At 45.9% G+C, this 18,070-nt stretch overlaps 1 protein-coding gene across 6 annotated transcripts in view; it reads left to right on the forward strand.

Annotated features, from left to right (window-relative positions):
• EDA (ectodysplasin A) overlaps positions 1-18,070 on the forward strand; it is an 81,687-nt gene that overhangs the window by 45,647 nt on the left and 17,970 nt on the right. For all 6 annotated transcript variants that reach the window (XM_081964023.1, XM_081964019.1, XM_081964020.1 and 3 more), the window contains exons 2-3: positions 4,273-4,378; positions 16,359-16,382. In XM_081964023.1, the coding sequence (XP_081820149.1) occupies positions 4,273-4,378; positions 16,359-16,382 (130 nt within the window). The remainder of the gene's footprint in view (positions 1-4,272; positions 4,379-16,358; positions 16,383-18,070) is intronic.

Here is an 18,070-nt window from a genome sequence, read left to right on the forward strand (position 1 = left end):
TCTATCAACCTGTATCTTTCCAGCAGCCAAACAATCTCATGTCTTCTGCCATTTGTGGTATCAGTCCTCTAATCATCTCCTCAATCAAATTTGTATGGACTCCTCTTTGCAACTCATTGCTTATTAAGTCTCTCATGTAATTTCGATGCCCTTCTTCTGTTTCCTTAATCAGCTTATCTTTAATTGTCAGTGGTGTTTTCAACGATGTTGCTAACAAAATTTCTCTCTTTAAATCCATAAATTCTTTTATTTTTTCTTCTTCTGTATCTTGCCATCTGGGGTAGAGTTCCCCTCCATTTAATTCATCTTTCCGTATTCCACTCTTTCCATTTCCAGACACAAACCAATCACCATAGATATCAGCGGATTTATTTTCTTTGTAGTCATTTTTCTCTTTGGTTTTTAGGACTCTAACCTCCACTTTTTCCACTTGATAAACATCTCCAACTTCTTCATCATATTTTACTGTTAGATGCTCTAGATTTTCCAACTTCTTCTCCATCCTCTCAAATGTGTTTGATAATTTCTGAATTTCTAACAATATCTTTTGCAAACTTAAAGTTTCTTTCTGCTGTTGAGATTGTGCCATTATCTCCAGCTGACAAACACTGCTGCTCTGGCTTGGAAGGTTTTTACAAGATTAAGCATAAATTCACAATAAGGTCTTATTTTCACTTTTCTCTGGTTAAAGATATACTTCAAAGGAACATCTGTATGCCTTTCTTCTTATCGCTCTCTATAGACAAAACAGTGAGACCTTGAAGTGCCAAGCCAGAATAATCAGTGAGGAAAGTAAAAGTGTTTTGTTTCCAATACACAAACCTCCAGCCTTTGAGTAGCAGTGTCATCTTTCCCTCTGTTGTCACAATTTTCTTTGTTACTTTTTGTATCCTTTTTTATTCCAAGTTAAAAAGAAGTCAAATTCTTGAATGAAATAGAGAAGAAAAAAGGAAAAACACACATAGTAATGAAGAAGGAGAATTTTAGTCCATAGGTTGCAAAAAATAATAATGAAAAAAGAAGAAGAAGAAAACTTAATCCATTCGTTTTAAAAGGCTTGCATAAATTCCATCCATGAAAATAACATTCAAAAAGTAAGATAACCCACTGTCCAAAACCATTCAAAGCTTAATTCCGCTGCTTATTTCTTCTGTTCTCAAATTTAAACTAACTTTACGTTTTTTGTAGGCAGTCTCTTTTAAAACGGTAAAAATTCCTTACCAGCTGGAAACACTTTCTCTTTCCGTATCCTTCCGTTTCGGAGCTGCCCCGACTTCATCAGCCTGGTGGCTGGACTTTTTGTCGCTGGCTTAAAGAACTTCTCTTGGATCAATCAGGGACTTTGCGATGTCCCTGAAATCAGCAAGATGTATTCTTCCTGTTCACCATCTCTGCGGGATGGTTTAGGTCCAATTGGACCACCCAGCAGCAAAAGTATCAGTTGCGGTCTCGGAGCATCGAGACCGCACGTCCGTATTGTTGCGACGTTGGCTCCTCCTCCCCGTACGTATGGGTCTTTGTTTTCTAGGTGAGTGAGGGCTAGATGGAGTTTAGTGGAGATGGCGTTGTCAGTGGAGCAATTCGAGCGGTATGCAAACTGCAGTGGATCCAATGTTATGGGCAACAGGGTCTTTATATGCCTCAAGACAAGCCTCTCGAAGCACTTCATGATGATGGGAGTAAGTGCAACGGGACGGTAGTCATTGAGGCAGGACACTGATGGTTTCTTTGGCACAGGGACGATGGTCGTTGTCTTGAAGCACTTTGGGACAACAGTGGTGCTCAGAGAGATGTTGAAGATGTCGATGAAAACAGTTGGTCTGCAAATCCTCTGAGCACTTTGCCAGGAATATTGTCTGGTCCCGCAGCTTTCCGTGGGTTGACTCTGCTTAGAGCTTTCCTCACATCAGTAGTGGAGAGACAAAGTATCTGGTTGTTGGAAGGAGGTGTGGTCTTCCTCGCTGTCACGTCGTTCTGTGCTTCAAAACAGGCGTAGAAGCTGTTTAACACATCTGGAAGTGAGCCATCACTCTCACAGGCAGGTGGTGATGTTCTGTAGTTAGTGATGGCTTGGATGCCCTGTCACATACGCCGTGTGTTGCTGCTGTTCATGAAGTGTTGGTGGATGCTCTGGGATGTGCACACTTTGCTTCTCTGATGGCCCGGGACAGATTGGCTCTCGCTGTTCTTAGAGCAGCTTTATCACCTGCCCTGAATGCAGACTCTTGGGTTTTCAGTAGAGCACGCACCTCTCCAATTATCCACGGCTTCTGGTTGGAGTGTGAGATAATTTTCTTGGAGACTGTGACACCATCAATGCACTTGCTGATGTAGCCGGTCACTGACGATGTGTCCTCCTCCAAGTCAATGGAGTCACCATTGGTTGCAGACTCCCTGAACATGTCCCAGTCAGTGCATTCAAAGCAGTCCTGAAGAGCCAGGTCCTCACCTGCTTCCGAACTGGTCTTGAACGCCTGATGAGTGGTCTGTATGCTGGAATTAGCATAACAGATGTGGTCTGAGTAGCCAAGGTGGGGATGGGGCTTCGCCCGATATGCACCCGAGATGTTTGTCTAAACAACATCCAGCGTGTTTTCCCCTCTGGTCGCAAAGTTCACATTCTGATGAAATTTAGGGAGCACAGTCCTGAGATTTGCATGATTGAAATCTCCGGCAACAATAAACAATCCATCAGGGTGTGTATTCTGCAGTCCGTTGATGGTCCGGTGAAGTATACAGAGGGCTTCCTTAGTATTAGCGCTAGGTGGGATATACACGCGGAGTATAACAGCAGTGGTGAATTCCCTGGGTAGATAAAAAGGTCTACATCTCACAACCATAAACTCCACAAGCGGTGAGCAGTAGGTGGAAACAAGGACAGAGTTTTTACACCATTCTGTGTTGATGTATACACACAGTCCGCGGCCATGAGTCTTACCTCACAGAGCTGCATTTCTGTCGGCACGAAATGCAGTTAAGCAACCTGGAATGAAGGAGAAACTTCCTGGCCTTGAGAACAATTAACCAGTGGAACAGCCGGCCTTCAGAAGTTGTGGGTTCTCTCCATCACTGGAGGTTTTTAAGAAGAGAATGGACAGTCAATTGTCTGAAATGGTATAGGGCAGTGTTGGCAAACCCTTTTGGCACTAACTGCTGAAGCGGGAAAGTGCCAGAAGAGCAGTTCCCCAGCGTGCACATACATGCCGGTCACCTTGTCTTCTTGTTTCTGGTGCACATGCATGCACAAAGACCAGCTTCCCAGCATGCACATCCACACTAGGGAGCTGCTCTTCCCGTTTCCAGTGCTCCTGCACACTGAAGACCAGCCGGCTGTTGCCCAGAAGAACAACGGACAATGCCTGGGATGTCCGGAGAGATGGCTCTGCATGCCACTTCTGGCACGCATACCATAGGTTCACCATCACAGGTATAGGGTCTCCTCTTGAGTAGGGGGTTGGACTAGGAGACCTCTAGCTCTATTCTGATTGATTGAGAAGAATTTCATTGCTTTTGTCATCCATTTGACCTGTTACTGGTGGTTACGAGTCCTTGTGTTGCTGCTTGTCCGTTGTGGACTTCCCTTTGCAGAGCAGGTTGATGAAGGTTGTAATTCCAGGCGTATCCTCAAAAGGGGGCCTTGTGTTGGCATTCCTTCTGCAGGACTCTCCCCTTCATGCTTTGTACCATCCGTATCTTGAACCCTCCATGGGTTTTCAGAAGGAAACATTAGATATGGACTGCACTTAGATTTCCACACTGTCTTAATATGGTCAGAGATCAAAAAGATGGAGTTAAGTGGCAGAATTTCCCTTTTTTGTTATCAAATTATTCCTCTGAATTGTCCTTTGAAGTCCAGGTCTAGTAGTTTCAAACAAATTAGAACATTTAAAACTATAAAAATTAATATCAATAGAAGAGTTTAAAAATAGAAACGTGCACATTCATTTCAAATTATTCAGAACAGAACAGTTTTAATATCCTGCTAAAACAGTTTGATTTTCTTCGTGCGACTCAGTAAAGCTGGTGGCAATAAAGTTGTGGGTTTTTCATTTTGTCTTTTCTCCCCTGACCTCTCACAGGTCCCGTGTTTGCTCAGCATCACAGCCGGTTCTCTGGAAACCGAGGCTGGATCCGGTTCAGCTGCTGCTCTTACCCTTAAAGGCCAAAGTTGCCAATTTTGGCCTTGTGCATTATTTGCTTTTCCAAACTGCTTTGTGTGAACCGTTTGTGCTTGCTGGCCTCTGCTGACTTCTTCTGCCCTTCTTCTCTTAGATGGCCTGGCTGAACGTCTTCTCCCCCGAGGAGAGGCCTCTCGTTAGAGAAGAAAGCCGCCGTGTGCGCAGAAACAAAAGAAGCAAGAACAGCGAAGGATCAGAAAGTGAGTTGGCATCCTTTGGCATCTCTCAACACATGGCTTCCTACCTCAGAGTTTTAATATCTCATCTTTCCACCAAGAGCTTGTGGGGATATGTACGCATGTCTAGTGCAGGGGTCTGCTACCTTAAACACTCAAAGGGCCACAAAGGTCCTAACTGGAAGCCCCCCATTCAATTCTGGAGCTGATTGGAAGTCCGGTTCCCCCACCATAGAGTCCTCCTCCTAGCATGGCATCCTTTTTCCTCTACCTGTCCTAACTGAAAGCCCTATCAATTATGGAGCCGACTGGCGACAGGGAGACGCAGCAGAGGGATGGAAGAGCCACCTGTGGCTCCAGAGCCACAAGTTGCTGACCCCTGGTCTAGTGCTTCCTTCTTCATGGTCCTTCATGGCAGGTCCTTGCGAACCTGGCTGGGCTGAGAGGAGGTGGCCGGCTGCGATTGAGCCGCTTGTTTTCTTCTTCCCTCACCCCCCCAAATACCATTTCTGTCTGGAGCATCACAACATCTTCCACCCAAACACTATGTTGTGCTTCCCAGTAGTGGTTATTCTCAACTTAAAACCATTTGTTTAGTGACTGTTAGAAATTACAATGGCACTGAGAAAAAATGACCTTATGGCCATTTTTCACACTTATGACCATTTCAGCATCTCCATGGTCACATGATCAAACTTCAGACATTTGGCAACTGACTCATGTTTATGACCGTTTCAGTATCCCGGGTTCCTGTGATCACCTTTTCTGACCTTTTGAGAAGCAAAGTCAATGTGGAAGACAGATCGACTTAACAACTGTGTTACTAACTTAACACTTGCAATGATTCACTTAACAACTATGGCAGGAAAGGTTGTAAAATGGGACAAACCTCAGTACCTATCTCGCTTAGCAACAGAAATGTTGGGTTCAATTGTCGTAAAATGAGGACTACCCGTAATGCATATATTTGGCTTAACGGAAATTTATCAAGCCCTCTGTATATTTTCAAATTTTCAGGTTCCAAATTTAGGACAATAAAAGAGCCGCAGTCCTATTCAAATCAGGGATATACAATTGCTGGAAGGTCCTGAATTAGTTCAGCATTGCAGCCGAGTTCTGCTCCGGGGTCTCCCTGAAAGAGATTGCTTGGAGACAAAATCTGACTGCTAGATCTCCGTGGAATCCCGAGTGTAAAGTGGCTGGGGAGCAATGAGTTTGAATCCTATGCTTCCTGCGTTTCTGGTCCTCCATCCTGAGGGTTCAGAAAGATGCACCTGGCCTCACCTGTAATGGCATGGCTGACCTTGGGAGATTTGGAGGGGGGGGGAAGATGGGAGTGATCAGGTAAGAGAGGGCAGAGCCTGCAGCTGCATAAGGGGCAGAGAAAGAAACTCGGACAGGAACCCTGAATTCTCAGGCTGTAAAAAGTTTGTAGGAGATTTATGCTATCGGACTTGCAAGATTCTGTTAATGTAGCCTTATAGTAAAGTAGAAGGAGCTCACCTGGTACTGTTTCCTGCCTGCTCTACCTGGGAAGGTTGGCATCAACCTTCTGCAGTAGCAAAAGGATCTTCCTACCCAAGGGCAGGGAAAAGTTTATTCAGCTGGCCAGTCCTCATTCCTGCAGTATTATGAATTTCTGTAGGTTATCTTGGCATGGCAACTTCTGCTAAAACAACATTAGAAGAAAATACAGCACCATATTTGAATGATATTTGATAAAGAGCAATAAGGCATCTAATATGTGCTGAATCAAGATTAAGCTTGAAATACAATTTAAAATTGTTTGCTATAAATTACCTGGAGCTTCCCAAGTGGCGTTGGAATTTGCATCTGTATGTCCCACATTGACCCATCAAAATAGGTGCTGGGTGTTGTAGCACTTTTAAGCACCCTATCCCACTATCGAGGTATACACAGCTGCTCTTGACAGTTAATGCTCCAATAAATTGGCTTAGTCTAGAATCTGCTTTTAGACTCCATGTCGGCTTTATTGCCGTTGATAAACATTCCAGTGCCCTCCTCCTCCCATAACTCAATAAATAATATTTAGAACAAAATTTAAGAGTGTTGCAGAATGTCACATTTTAACGATATGTAGTTCTGCTCCTTTCCTCTGAGCAGGTTTGGTTGTTTTTGTATGAACTGGACTTATTTTGAACTTAACTAAATCTGGCTAGTAACTTAGAGTCATGTACTTGAGTTGAGTGGTCTTATCAAATGAATGAATGAGTGATTGAGTGATTGAGTGAATGAATGAATGAATGAATGAATGAATGAATGAATGAATGAATGAATGAACGAACAATCCTCTCCCATTTAGGTAGGTCATATGAAAAGAGAAGTGGGGTGTTTAGTCTCATTCTGTTGCCAAAGAAGTGACCAAAACCATGATCACTGTGGAAGGGCAGTTTGAAGGGGGAGGCAAACGAAGGTGACTAACTTAACATCTGAGAGCCTTGACAAGCTTGCGCATACTATCCGGAAGTCCTTTTCATTATCACTGAACATTATGTTGGGTAGGCCTAAACACTGTACTAGACTTCAGTGCTTCTCAACTTTGGCAACTCTGTGATGTTTGGATTTCAACTCCCAGAATCCCTCAGCAAGCATGGCTGGCTGGGGGATTCTGGGAATTGAAGTCCACACATCAGAGTTGCCAAGGTTGAGAAACATTGTGGGAAAGGATTGGAGAAGGGCCAATGGAGAGACCTCAGGCATTTGATGCTAATTGTGGGCAAAATATTACTAATTTTGAAATATTTTATCACTCTAATCCAAAACCAGTGATTTTCTTCTATCATTTCTTAAAGTCTAATAAATATTTCAGTGTCATTCGTTGGTAACAATGCATTAAGTGTTAGTAGGACTCCCTACTAACTACTGGAGCAGGAATTACGTCCCCGTCATATTCATAATCTTTTTTTAAAAAGAAGTGCTATGCTCTAGGACCCATTCCAAGCAAACAGAAACGGAACACATCTAATGTTATGGCCTCCCTCCCCCTCTTTTTCATCTGTCTGCAGGTTGGATTTGATTTAAATCAAGTCGATTTAAATCATGATTTAAATCATGATTTATATCACTAGTAAAAAGTAAAAAGGCTTGATTTAAATCAACTCGATTGAAATCATAATTTTTAAAGAGCCACTGTCGTCTCTGACCCACAGCGACTTCTCCTCTGACCCCGCTGTTGACTCATCAGAAACAAGAGGAATTCTATAGGAAACTACACAACAAAATAAATGAATTAGAATATGAAAATATTTGCTTAATTGGGGATTATAATGCAATAGTGGATTAAAAAATGGACTATGAAAGCAAAAAGAAAAATAAAACAAAAAAAATATGCTACCCAAATCCTTTTTTGAGATGGCAATGGAATATAAATTACACGATATTTGGAGAGAAAGGCACAAAACAAGAAAGCAATATACCTTTTATTCGAACCCCCATCAGTCCCTATCAAGAATTGACATGGCTTGGATTTCATCTGGTCTATGCAATCAAGTAGACGAAATTGATATAGAAGCAAATGAGTGGGCAGATCACAATCCAATAAAATTAAGATGGAAAGGTCAAAGAAGAAGAAAAAGCTGGATGATGAATTCAAATATTATAAACGAAATAGAATACACTCAAATGCTGGAGAAAGAATTAAGACAGTCCCAATATTGCAGAATCTACAGCCTCATATGCTATATAACTAAGCTCCGTTTCATGCGGAATAAACTAAATTATGAATGTATCTTAAACAGAAAAGTATCTTTAGGTAGATTTTTACTCCAAAAGCATTTTATTAAAATAAATTTTATAAACATTAAAAAAAAATCCAATTTAAATTTTAAAAATCTGATTTAATTTTTTAAAAAATGATTTTTAATTTTAAAAGAATCATTGCTTTTTATCCGCCCTGTCTGTCTGTCTGTCTTTCTGTCTATCCCGCTTTCTAAAATGAATTCTGCCAATTTTTGGCTCCTAAAAGATTTTAGTGCTTGCTCAGATGAATCGTATTTCTGTCAGCTGCTTTTTACTTCAACTTTTGTTAGTCGAGAGGCGAAGAAAGAAGAGAGACAAGACTTCACTCTGGCAAGCTTCAACCTGCTGTAAACAGACCTAGATGCACTCAGGCGTTGAGCATCAAGCCAGCAGTTGCACTGCTGTGATTCTGACTGCAGCTAAGATGCAGAAACAGCCCTTTTGAGGAGATCCCCCCCCCCCATTTCTGGAATTCCCCTCTTAGTACGCAGGCCCAGCTTGTGTGATCTCCACAACAGCTGTGGGATCTCATCCTAACCCTACCCATGCGTAGTGGAGTTGTCATCAAACCAACCTAGGTTTGGGTTGAAAGAAGGCGAACTGAATGCCACCAAGATCTTGTGGATTTTGCTTGCTCAGGGCGGGTCATAGGTCAGAACCAGTCATCCTACTGAAATTCATTGATAGCAATAGCACTTAGACTTATAAAGGACCCCACAGTGCTTTATAGCACCCCCTGAGAACTTATTGTATAATGTCGGCATATTTCCCTCAACAACCCGAGTCCTCGTTTGACCAACCTCAGAAGAACGGAAGGCTAAGTCAACCTTGAGTCGGTCAGGATCGAACTGCTGGAAGTCGGCAGAGTTAGCCTGCAATACTGCATTCTAAGCACTGTGCCACCAGGGCTTAAACTGAAAGAATGAGTACCATTGACCCAACCAGCTCTCCCTGGTTTTCTGGGAAGTACGTAGCTGGCAGAATGCAAATGGCACAACAGCTGTTATGAGACGGACTGGGCCCATGTGCCAGCCCCCCCTATCGCACCACAAGCGGGGCAGTTTCAAAGAAGGCTCCCTTTATCGTCCAGCAGAGGTTTTCAAAGCAGTTCAGAGATTGCCTCTGGAACCCCCTAACGGAGCGCTCCCCAACCTTTCCTGCCTGGCAGACAGGCAGAGGTGGTACAGGGGGAGAAGGGATGGTTTCGCAGGCACACACGGCACACACATGCGCTGGCCCACCACTTTCGTGGCCCAGTTTCAAACAGACTGCGGCCTGTCACTGGGCCATTGAGTGGGGACTGGGGATCCCTTCCCTGATGGTGCCCTTCAGGGATGAGATGGCTGCCTGTACTGTTGCTGAATTTTTCAGCTCTTGTTCGTAGATCTGGCCCAGTTATGTTTGATTGCTTTCTGTCTTGAAGGCCTCAGGGAGGGCCAGAAAACTTGTGCCTGAGGCCAGCTTTTGTTCCCTGGCCCAGCTTGACTTGAGGTCAGGTGAGCCAAGCGGATGTCTGGCTGAGTAGATCCAGGGAGAAGCTCATTTGTCTTTCTGCAGTGAAAAGGGACGTCATCAGCCCTACCACTTGCAGGCTGTTTTACTGGGATTTTTTGAGAGGACGCTCTCTCTCTAGATCACCTGAAGCCAGAAGCAACGTTCCTGGGGAGGAGGAGGGGAATCTAATGCTCAGAGAAGATTTAGAAGCAAAACAATCTGCAGGGAGAGTTTCCTGTGGGGAGGATTGTCTCGTAGAGCCAGAGGCATTTGCAGGAGGAAACACAATTGTTTCCCCTCAGAGTTCAGGGCCAGCTTGGATAATGAATCGGGTTTTGGGCATTATTGGAAATCTTTGGTTCTGCTGAATCTCTCTGTAGCCTTTGGTACCTCTGACTCCTCCTGAATCATCCCTGCAGATGGGGTTGGAGATCATCTCCTGGAATGCTTCTATTCCTGGTAGAAGGAATAATTTCATGGGGAGGCCTGAGCGACTGATGGTCTTTGGGCACAAAAATGGCTGCCAGGCAGAGCCATGTCCCCGGAGCTCCTTAGGTTCTGTGCAGGGACGGCCATGAAGAGCTTGGGGAGGGGTGCCATCATTCGGCTGAGAATAGCTGTGTTTCTTCATAGCGCCTCAACCAGGTAAGGCTGTGCGTGTCATGAACCAATGCCAAAATTCAGGAATGGGCTGGGTGGGAGCCAATAAAAGGAGGCTAAATCTGACAAGATGGAAGCTTGTGGGTGGATGCTTCCCAAAAAGAGGCATCACCGCGTCTGTCTCGTCTGAAAGAGGGTTGGGCTGCTTTGGAAGGAATGCAGCTTGCAGGGAGCTCTCTGTCATCGTGATCACTGGGGCGAATCTCCCTTCTCACCAGCCACAACTTTTCTTGCATAGGGCCAGTCAGCTGCTGTCCCCTGTGATCCGGGAGCAGCATTCCTGCCATGTGCTCTGGGTGGGCTGCGCTTATATCTGGATAACAGTGTGCAGAAGAGAATGGTAGCCGTGCGGTTGAGGAGGGAGCATCTCACCACTGGGACAAAACAATCCCACCAGATAGGAATTCGCTGCTGTCAGGTGAATAATGCAATAAAACAGGTGACATTCAGGGGTGAACATAATTCATCTCTTTTGAGTCACTCTTTAAAAATAGGATTTGTAAAGCTTTTCCAGGGATGGAAATAACCTAAATAACCTCCTGATACGGAGAGCAGCTTTCCCTTCATAAAGCTCTTCCGTTATTATGATTACCTGAGTACGCTCCACTGCAGCTCCACAGAACGAACGAGACCTTGAAGATCACTGGGCCAAAACTCTCTCCACAGCCTCAGAACCTCTAACCTCTACTGTAACGCTCTCTACATGGGGCTTCCCTTGAAATGCACTCGGAGACTACAGTTGGTCCAGAATGCGGCCGCGCGGGTGATTATGGGGAGCACCAGGTACTCCCACGTGACACCACACCTGCGCGAGCTGCACTGGCTTCCTGTGGTCTATCGAGTGCGTTTCAAGGTTTTGATTACGATCTTTAAAGCGCTCCATGGCTCAGGACCTAGTTACCTCCGGGACCGTATTCTGCCCCATACATCCCTACGACCTATTCGCTCGCACAGAGAGGGACTTCTCCAGGTGCCGTCCACTAGACAATGTCATGGGGCGGCGCCTAGGAGCAGAGCCTTCTCTGTGGCGGGCCCAGCCCTGTGGAATGACCTCCCCCCGGATATTAGGACCACTACAGACCTCCGCTCCTTCCGTGTTAAGCTCAAGACCCACCTTTTTCAAATATCTGGCCTGGCCCAACCATAACTTCGTTACGCTCCTGAGGGGTTTTTAATTCAGCAATTTTATTTAGGGGATTTTAAACTGTGTTTTAACTGTGTTTTTAGCTGTGTTTATTGTCTTTCACTTGCAGGTCTACTCTCCTCCATGCACAAATGTAATTGTCCTTGTTTTTTCGTATGTATGTGTGTCCTATGTGTATTTTATCTTTTTGACTGTACGCCGCCCCGAGTCCTTCGGGAGAGGGTTGCGGCTAATCAAATAAAATTTGATTTGATTTGATTTGAACTGATGGCCCTCCAGTCTGTTTACACACACCAACACCCCTTGTGAAGTTTGTTCCACTGTTCAGTAGCTCTTCATGGTAAGAAATGTTTCTTGGAGTTCACAGTGTCCTTGAAATGTAAGCCCCTCATTTCTTGCTTAGTTCTCTGGAATAACCCTAAACCAGGTGTGTCCAAAATTCTGGGAGTTGACGTCCACAAGTCTTAAAGTTCCCAAGTTTGGAGACCCCTGCAAACAATTCTGCAAATGTCAGTTCTTCAGATACTTTGAGCTAAACCTATCAAATGCGATTTCTTTCCAGATCCCTTCTCCTCGTAGCTGTTGTTCTTAGGATGCATCTCGGAGGAGACTGTCAGAGGCTTCTTCTAAATCATGTGCCCACCTTGAGCAATGCCTCCTCCTCCTCTCATCTTCAGAGGGGGTCGCCTCTTACGTTGTTTGGGTGCCAACGGGGGATCTGGCTGCCCCCTGACTTCTCTATTCCAATTCAGTAGGTCACATTTTCATTCAGAGAAGGGCGTCTCTAAATCAGCCACCCTCGCCTGACCCCACAACTACTCAGAGGCTTTGAAGTAATCATAAGTCCCCACTGAGCGGCCGAAGCCTGTGAAAGCAACCCTATCAATCGAAGGTTTTGCAACCTCAGAGACACTGAAGTGAGGTGAATCTCTCCTGCTTTCTGTTGTGAACTTCATCTCGACGCCTCGCTTTCTAGTCAACAAATTATCTGGAATTGCACAACCATACTCTCTCACCAGGATATTCTATTTTTCTTCAGGCATGTTCAGACAAATTGGTTAAATGTTTAGGTAATTTTATAATTGTTTGTATCCTTCTTTTCTCTGATATGTCTTAGCATTTTTGGCAGGGTTGGCTTTTTTTTTTGTTCCGTTGTTTTATTCCATTGGAAAGGGCCAAATTTTTACAACCAGCCCTGTTTATCTAAGAGTATGTCTGCTACCTTGAATTATTTATGAAAGCAACAAAGGTGGGATACAAATAAACAAATAAACATTTTGCTTGTCCCTAAGAAAAAGTTGCTCTGAATTGGGTGGGGAAGTCCAACCCCCTCACTCCCCAAAAAAGCAGGGCCTGCAGAGAGATCAATTTTAGCCCTTTTTTTCTCTTGATTGTGAGGACCAAAGAGCAGGAATAGGAACCAAAAGGCGATGGGCATGCTTGAAGAGGCTTTCAACTTGACTGCAGAAAATCTCCCTTTTTACGACCCTGCAGGCCCCATTCAGGGTAGAGTCAGAGTGACTGGATGGAGCTGAGCGTTTGCTGGCCAGATGCCCTTCCTGATGCCTATTCAGAGTTCCCAGCAGATATTTTTTCTTTGCAGCCTTTTGTGATCCTTTCCTCTTGAAGTTAAATCTCTCCTTCCTCTCCTTCTCTCCTTCCTTCCTCTCTCTGTGTCTGTCTGTCTGTCTGTCTGTCTGTCTCACTCACTCTCTCTCTCTCTCTCTCTCTCTCTCTCTCTCTCTCTCACACACACACACACACACACACACACTATCCACTGGCTTTCCTTTGCTAGAGATATTTAGATGGTAGATGGATAGCCATGTCTTGAGTGCTCTGAGCAAAATGATTTCTTTCCATCCTCAGGTCAAAGCCTGACATTGCAGTGAGAAAACAAAAAATATTCTGGGAAGTTGCCCAGTACATGAATTTGAATGTTTTAATATTTTCCCCTTACCAAATACACTTGGAACAAGCTGCAGAAAAAAAAGCACAAGAGAACAGAATATCTACAGGGCTAATTAGGCAATCTTCTTCCAGATTCTCTTATAAGAACAAACCTACGTGCACCAAAAAAAGAGCTTGAACCTTGGGGTTGAAGAGAGACCGAGGGACAATGAAGCCGAGGTTGCACGTGATTAAATCCCTACCACCCCAAAATGGGGAGAGAAAATATACGCTGCCTTCCTCCCCCACCCCCAATAACTCACTTTTTTCATTGCCACTGCAACCACAAACAGTCACTAACCAAACCTGTAAAGTTGAGGACTACCTATAAAATATCACCTCTGAATAACTCCAACACAGCAATATTCAGAACTGTCCAGTTTGATTTTTGTGGAGAATTCCCCCCATCTGTTCCCATATTAACTCAGTTGCGAACATCCTTGGTTGCAAAGCATTCATGCCAGTGGTGGGTTCCGGATCCCATTGCAACCGGTACGGTTGCAACGGGGCCCAGCGTCCACCACATGAATGCATGCAGCATGCACATGCGTCATTCCCTCTTTTGATGCCTCCGCAATGCTCCAGCTGCTTGGCGGAGCGATGCGCAGGTGCCATGTGCTGTGTGCGCGGAAGTACCAAAGAGCTCAAATACAGGTAAGGAGCTCAGGCGGGCCGGCCCTTCAGAGCACCATGCTGGATCAGTACCCGGTGCTCCGGGCAGGCACCGGTACACCCACACCAGGGCGTACTGCCTGCAACCCACCACTGATTCATGCACTCTTGACAATGTGGGAGCTGCTGCTAAAGGAAACATTTCGCAGGTCCTCTGAGGACCTGAGCACATTGGAAGCCATTCCTTACATTAAAAGGTTTGCTCCATGCTCTTCCAGGCAACCACAAAGAAGGTTTTGCAATATGACCTCCATGAAGTTGTACAGGCAGTCTGGAACACACCACGGCTGTTGCCCTTTCTCAGGGATGATCCCTCCCCAGCATCTTGTCCAGCTTTTGGCTTGGATTGGGTCACTCTGGGCAACAGAAGCCGGCCTGCAGAGAGAAGATCATGGTGGAGGCAAGCCCTGTTTGTTTCCAAACACATGGCTGAAAGGCTGAGGCTCTCTTGAGCTTGGATGGTGGAAAGAGCCTCTCCTGGGGGGTTCTTCCCAGTGGGGCACTCAGGACGGAGGTTCTCGCCAATGGAGACCATGGCAGAGACTCCCCTGGGTGCAGCACCACGTGGCAGTGATTCTGCACACATGCGCACTCGTTTGCACACGCAAAGAGAAGGTTCTGCTCTCAGGGCTGCGCAGATTCAAAAGCCGGTTGAGGTGGAATATATATACAACCAAATGCAGGTGGTCCTTGACTTACAATTGGACCAGAATCTCCATTGCTAAGCAAAGTGGTTGTTAAATGAATTAGGTCTGATTTTATAACCCGTTTACCACAATTGTTAAGCAAATCACTGCTCTTTTTAAAGGAATCAGGCAGTCATTAACCAAACCGTTGACTTTGCTTGCCAGAACGCGACTGGTCACGTGACCCCAGGATGCTGCACCCCTCATGCATAAACTTTGGTTGCCAAGCGCCTGAATGGATCGCATGACCGAGGGGACACTGCAAGGGCCGCTCAAAAGTCACTTTTTCCAGTACTGTAGGAAATTCGAACGGTTGCTACAGGAATCATAAATCAAGGAGACTTTTTCTAGGATTGGATGGCAGGTGCTGAGGATATTTACTTTATTCCCCCAAAAGAAGGGCAGCTCTTGGTATCCAGATCAGGCTGTGCGTGTCCCAGAGCAGCATTCCCCAAGCTTTCCAGTTCGGCTGACTGGTGGAGGTGGTGGGGCAGGAGGGGGTGTCATGCAGGCTCCTACACCGCTTTCACAAATGCAGCATCCTGCATGTGCTTGCTCCCCCACCACTACCGCAGCCCAGTTCCAAACAGGCTGTGGCCCTGCACTGGGCCCTGGATCAGGGGGTTGGGGACACCTGCCCCAGAGCAAGGGGCCATGAGCAGAGAGGAAGGCCTGTGCCATCTATCTCCTCTCATGGGCTCTTCTTCCAATCTTCTCATCTCCCTAAAGTCTTCCTTTTTTCATTCCAGTATGCATGCACAGAGTTTAAACCTTTCTGCATTTTTAGCCAGTTCCTTTTAGAACGGAAACGCCTTCACCTAATTCACAGCCATCAGCTCTGTTAAGTTTGCTTTGGGGTGGCTGAATTGTCTTGCGGAAAACGGAGCTATTTCCCCACTTCTTTCTGTCCTGCTCTTCAATCCGCCATCATTCAAGGTCCAACTCCCGACTGTCCTTCCATGGGGAGCATCAGGAGAGTAGAGAGGGAGAACCCGGGAGAGCAGGGATGTCAAACGCGGTTTCATTGAGGGCCGCATCAGCATCATGCTTGACCTCGGGAGGCCGGGATGGACGTGGCCAGCATGCCGTCACTTGTGTTGGGGGTGGGCGCCTGTCGTGGCCCGAGTGCTCTGCCAGCTAAAATGGGCTACCGAGGTCTGTTTTTGGCTGGAATGGCCTCTTGCAACCCTCTGCCAGTGGAAACAGTGCTCGGGAAGGCCACCCGTGGCCCTGGTGAGCTCCATTGTCACTGGCAGAGCCACCGTGGGCCGGTCCTTTGCTATTTTCAGGGTGGCCCCGTGGGCCAGATCTAAGCACCCCATGGGCCGGATCCGGCCCCCAGGGCCTTGAGTTTGACACCCCTGTAGTAGAGAGAAAGATGCTGACAGGATGGTTGGCAAGGGGAGGCTTTCACGTCCGGAAGTAATTCCTGCTCTGGCAGGAGGTTGAGGACCATAATGAACTCCAAAATATAATCATAAAAATATTTATACTCTGGGTTTTTTTTAGTTCTTCTTGTTTATATACTGAATGTGTTGTGCAGGGATGGGATGTTGGATTTTTATTCTTTATTCATCAGATGTTAATAGATATGGGACGTGGTTTCAGAAAACAGAAATGTTCTTTTTCTCTTTTGTAGGCACAAGTCCTAAAAAGAAGAAAGGTAAGCTGGTTTTTCATTTTTAAGCACACATATAAACACACATATGATGTGGCCTATCAGTATCTTCCACTTTGTCATCTATCCAAAATCCACTCGCTTGTCTTTGTTTGCCTGATTTAGACGGCTGCCTAAATCATGTTGCAAGCCAGACGCTTGGCTTGGAACGAAGAAACATTAGCCAGGAGGGCCGACATCCCTTTCTGGCCCAAAGCATTGGGGAACATCCAGGTCTTTAAAGGTTTGCAAAAGGCTGAGAGGGTCGGGTCTGTTGCGATTTCCAGAGAATGTGGTTCCCCAGGAGGGGAGGGGAGGGGAGAGGAGGGGAGACGAGAAGGGGAGAGGAGAGAAGAGGAGGGGAGAGGAGGAGAGGGGAGAGGAGGGGAGAGTAGAGGAGGGGAAAAGAAGAGAGGAGAGGAGGGGAGACAGGGAGGGGAGAGGAGAGAAGAGGGGAGGGGAGAGAGCACAGAGTACATGCTCCGTGGACAGGATGTAGGATACCGACTGCCCTTCCAGGCCATTCCTCTAGACAGGAGAGCAGCAGTGGATTTCAGAAGCCTTCCTACATCATATTCACATGGTCCAGTTGACTTTTCTACCCATGACTGCTCCAGGCAGAGGAAAAGGCCTTGCAGGACAGGAAGAAGAGCTGCTACCAAAGCAGATAAAAGGCAAAAACGTAATGCAAGGAAGCGTCTCAGACCCAGACCCTCCCAAGTTAGAGAGAGAGAGAAGGCTTCGAAAATTCTGTTACTTTGGTTTTGCAATACTGGCCTGTCTGGCGATGGTTTGCTAATCCTGAAGGGTTTGTCCCCTCTCCTGCTAGGCCACCTGCGAAGGTCTGGATAGGGAGGGGCAACGGGCTCTGGCCCTTCCTCCCAGGAGAAGCTTGAGGCCAGGGCAGGAGCACCGGGGATTTGGGGAAACGCCCGGTGAGGAGGGTAGCTCTTTCGTGCTGGATTGCACAGCAGCAGAGAGGTGTTGGATAGTTTTTTTAAGCAGGCATCTCACTTGGATGGGAACCTGGGTGTCTACGAGCCAGAACTTGCCTGCACGTGCCACTCTGGATTCCGTGCAATTGTGTTAGACCTGAAGTAGCAGCTAATTTAGCAGCAAAAGGCCCCTGGGAATGATTAGCGAAAGCAGCTGGAGCATGTCTCCTCCTGGGTTCATCTTTTGGGGGGGAGGGATATCTGGCTTAGGTACACATCTCATCCTATGAAGCCTAGGATGATATGAACCAGAGGAATTTTATAATGCACATAGATAAGATTTCGTGACCTTCGAGATTCACTTCAGACTAAAGGCAGGACAGCCGGGAGGCGGACTGGACGAAGGCTCGGCCAGCAGCCAGCCAGGCCTGAAGAGGCAGAACCGTTGATCCTGAGAAGAGGGTGACATCTCTGTGCTTTGCATGGAGACTCTTCCGCTGCTCATGGTTTTTTAAAAAAACCTTTGATTTTTCTTGGTATTTAGCACAGATAAGCTGTCAAGAATGTGTCAAGGCATTTCAAATGAATGCTGGAAATGCAAATGTAAAGAATGGGCATTTTATCACTTAAGGTGGACATGTGATAAAGCAAAGAAGTATTGGATTAGGATTCAGATCTAAAAGTGAATATAAAGATAAAACCAGAAACTTTTCGTTTGGGTTTGATGGAAAAAGACTTGGGGGGGAAAAATTGGTATCT

Source organism: Natrix helvetica (genome assembly GCF_964273705.1).
Source record: "Natrix helvetica genome assembly, chromosome: 11".
In the NCBI taxonomy this organism is placed as follows: domain Eukaryota; kingdom Metazoa; phylum Chordata; class Lepidosauria; order Squamata; family Natricidae; genus Natrix; species Natrix helvetica.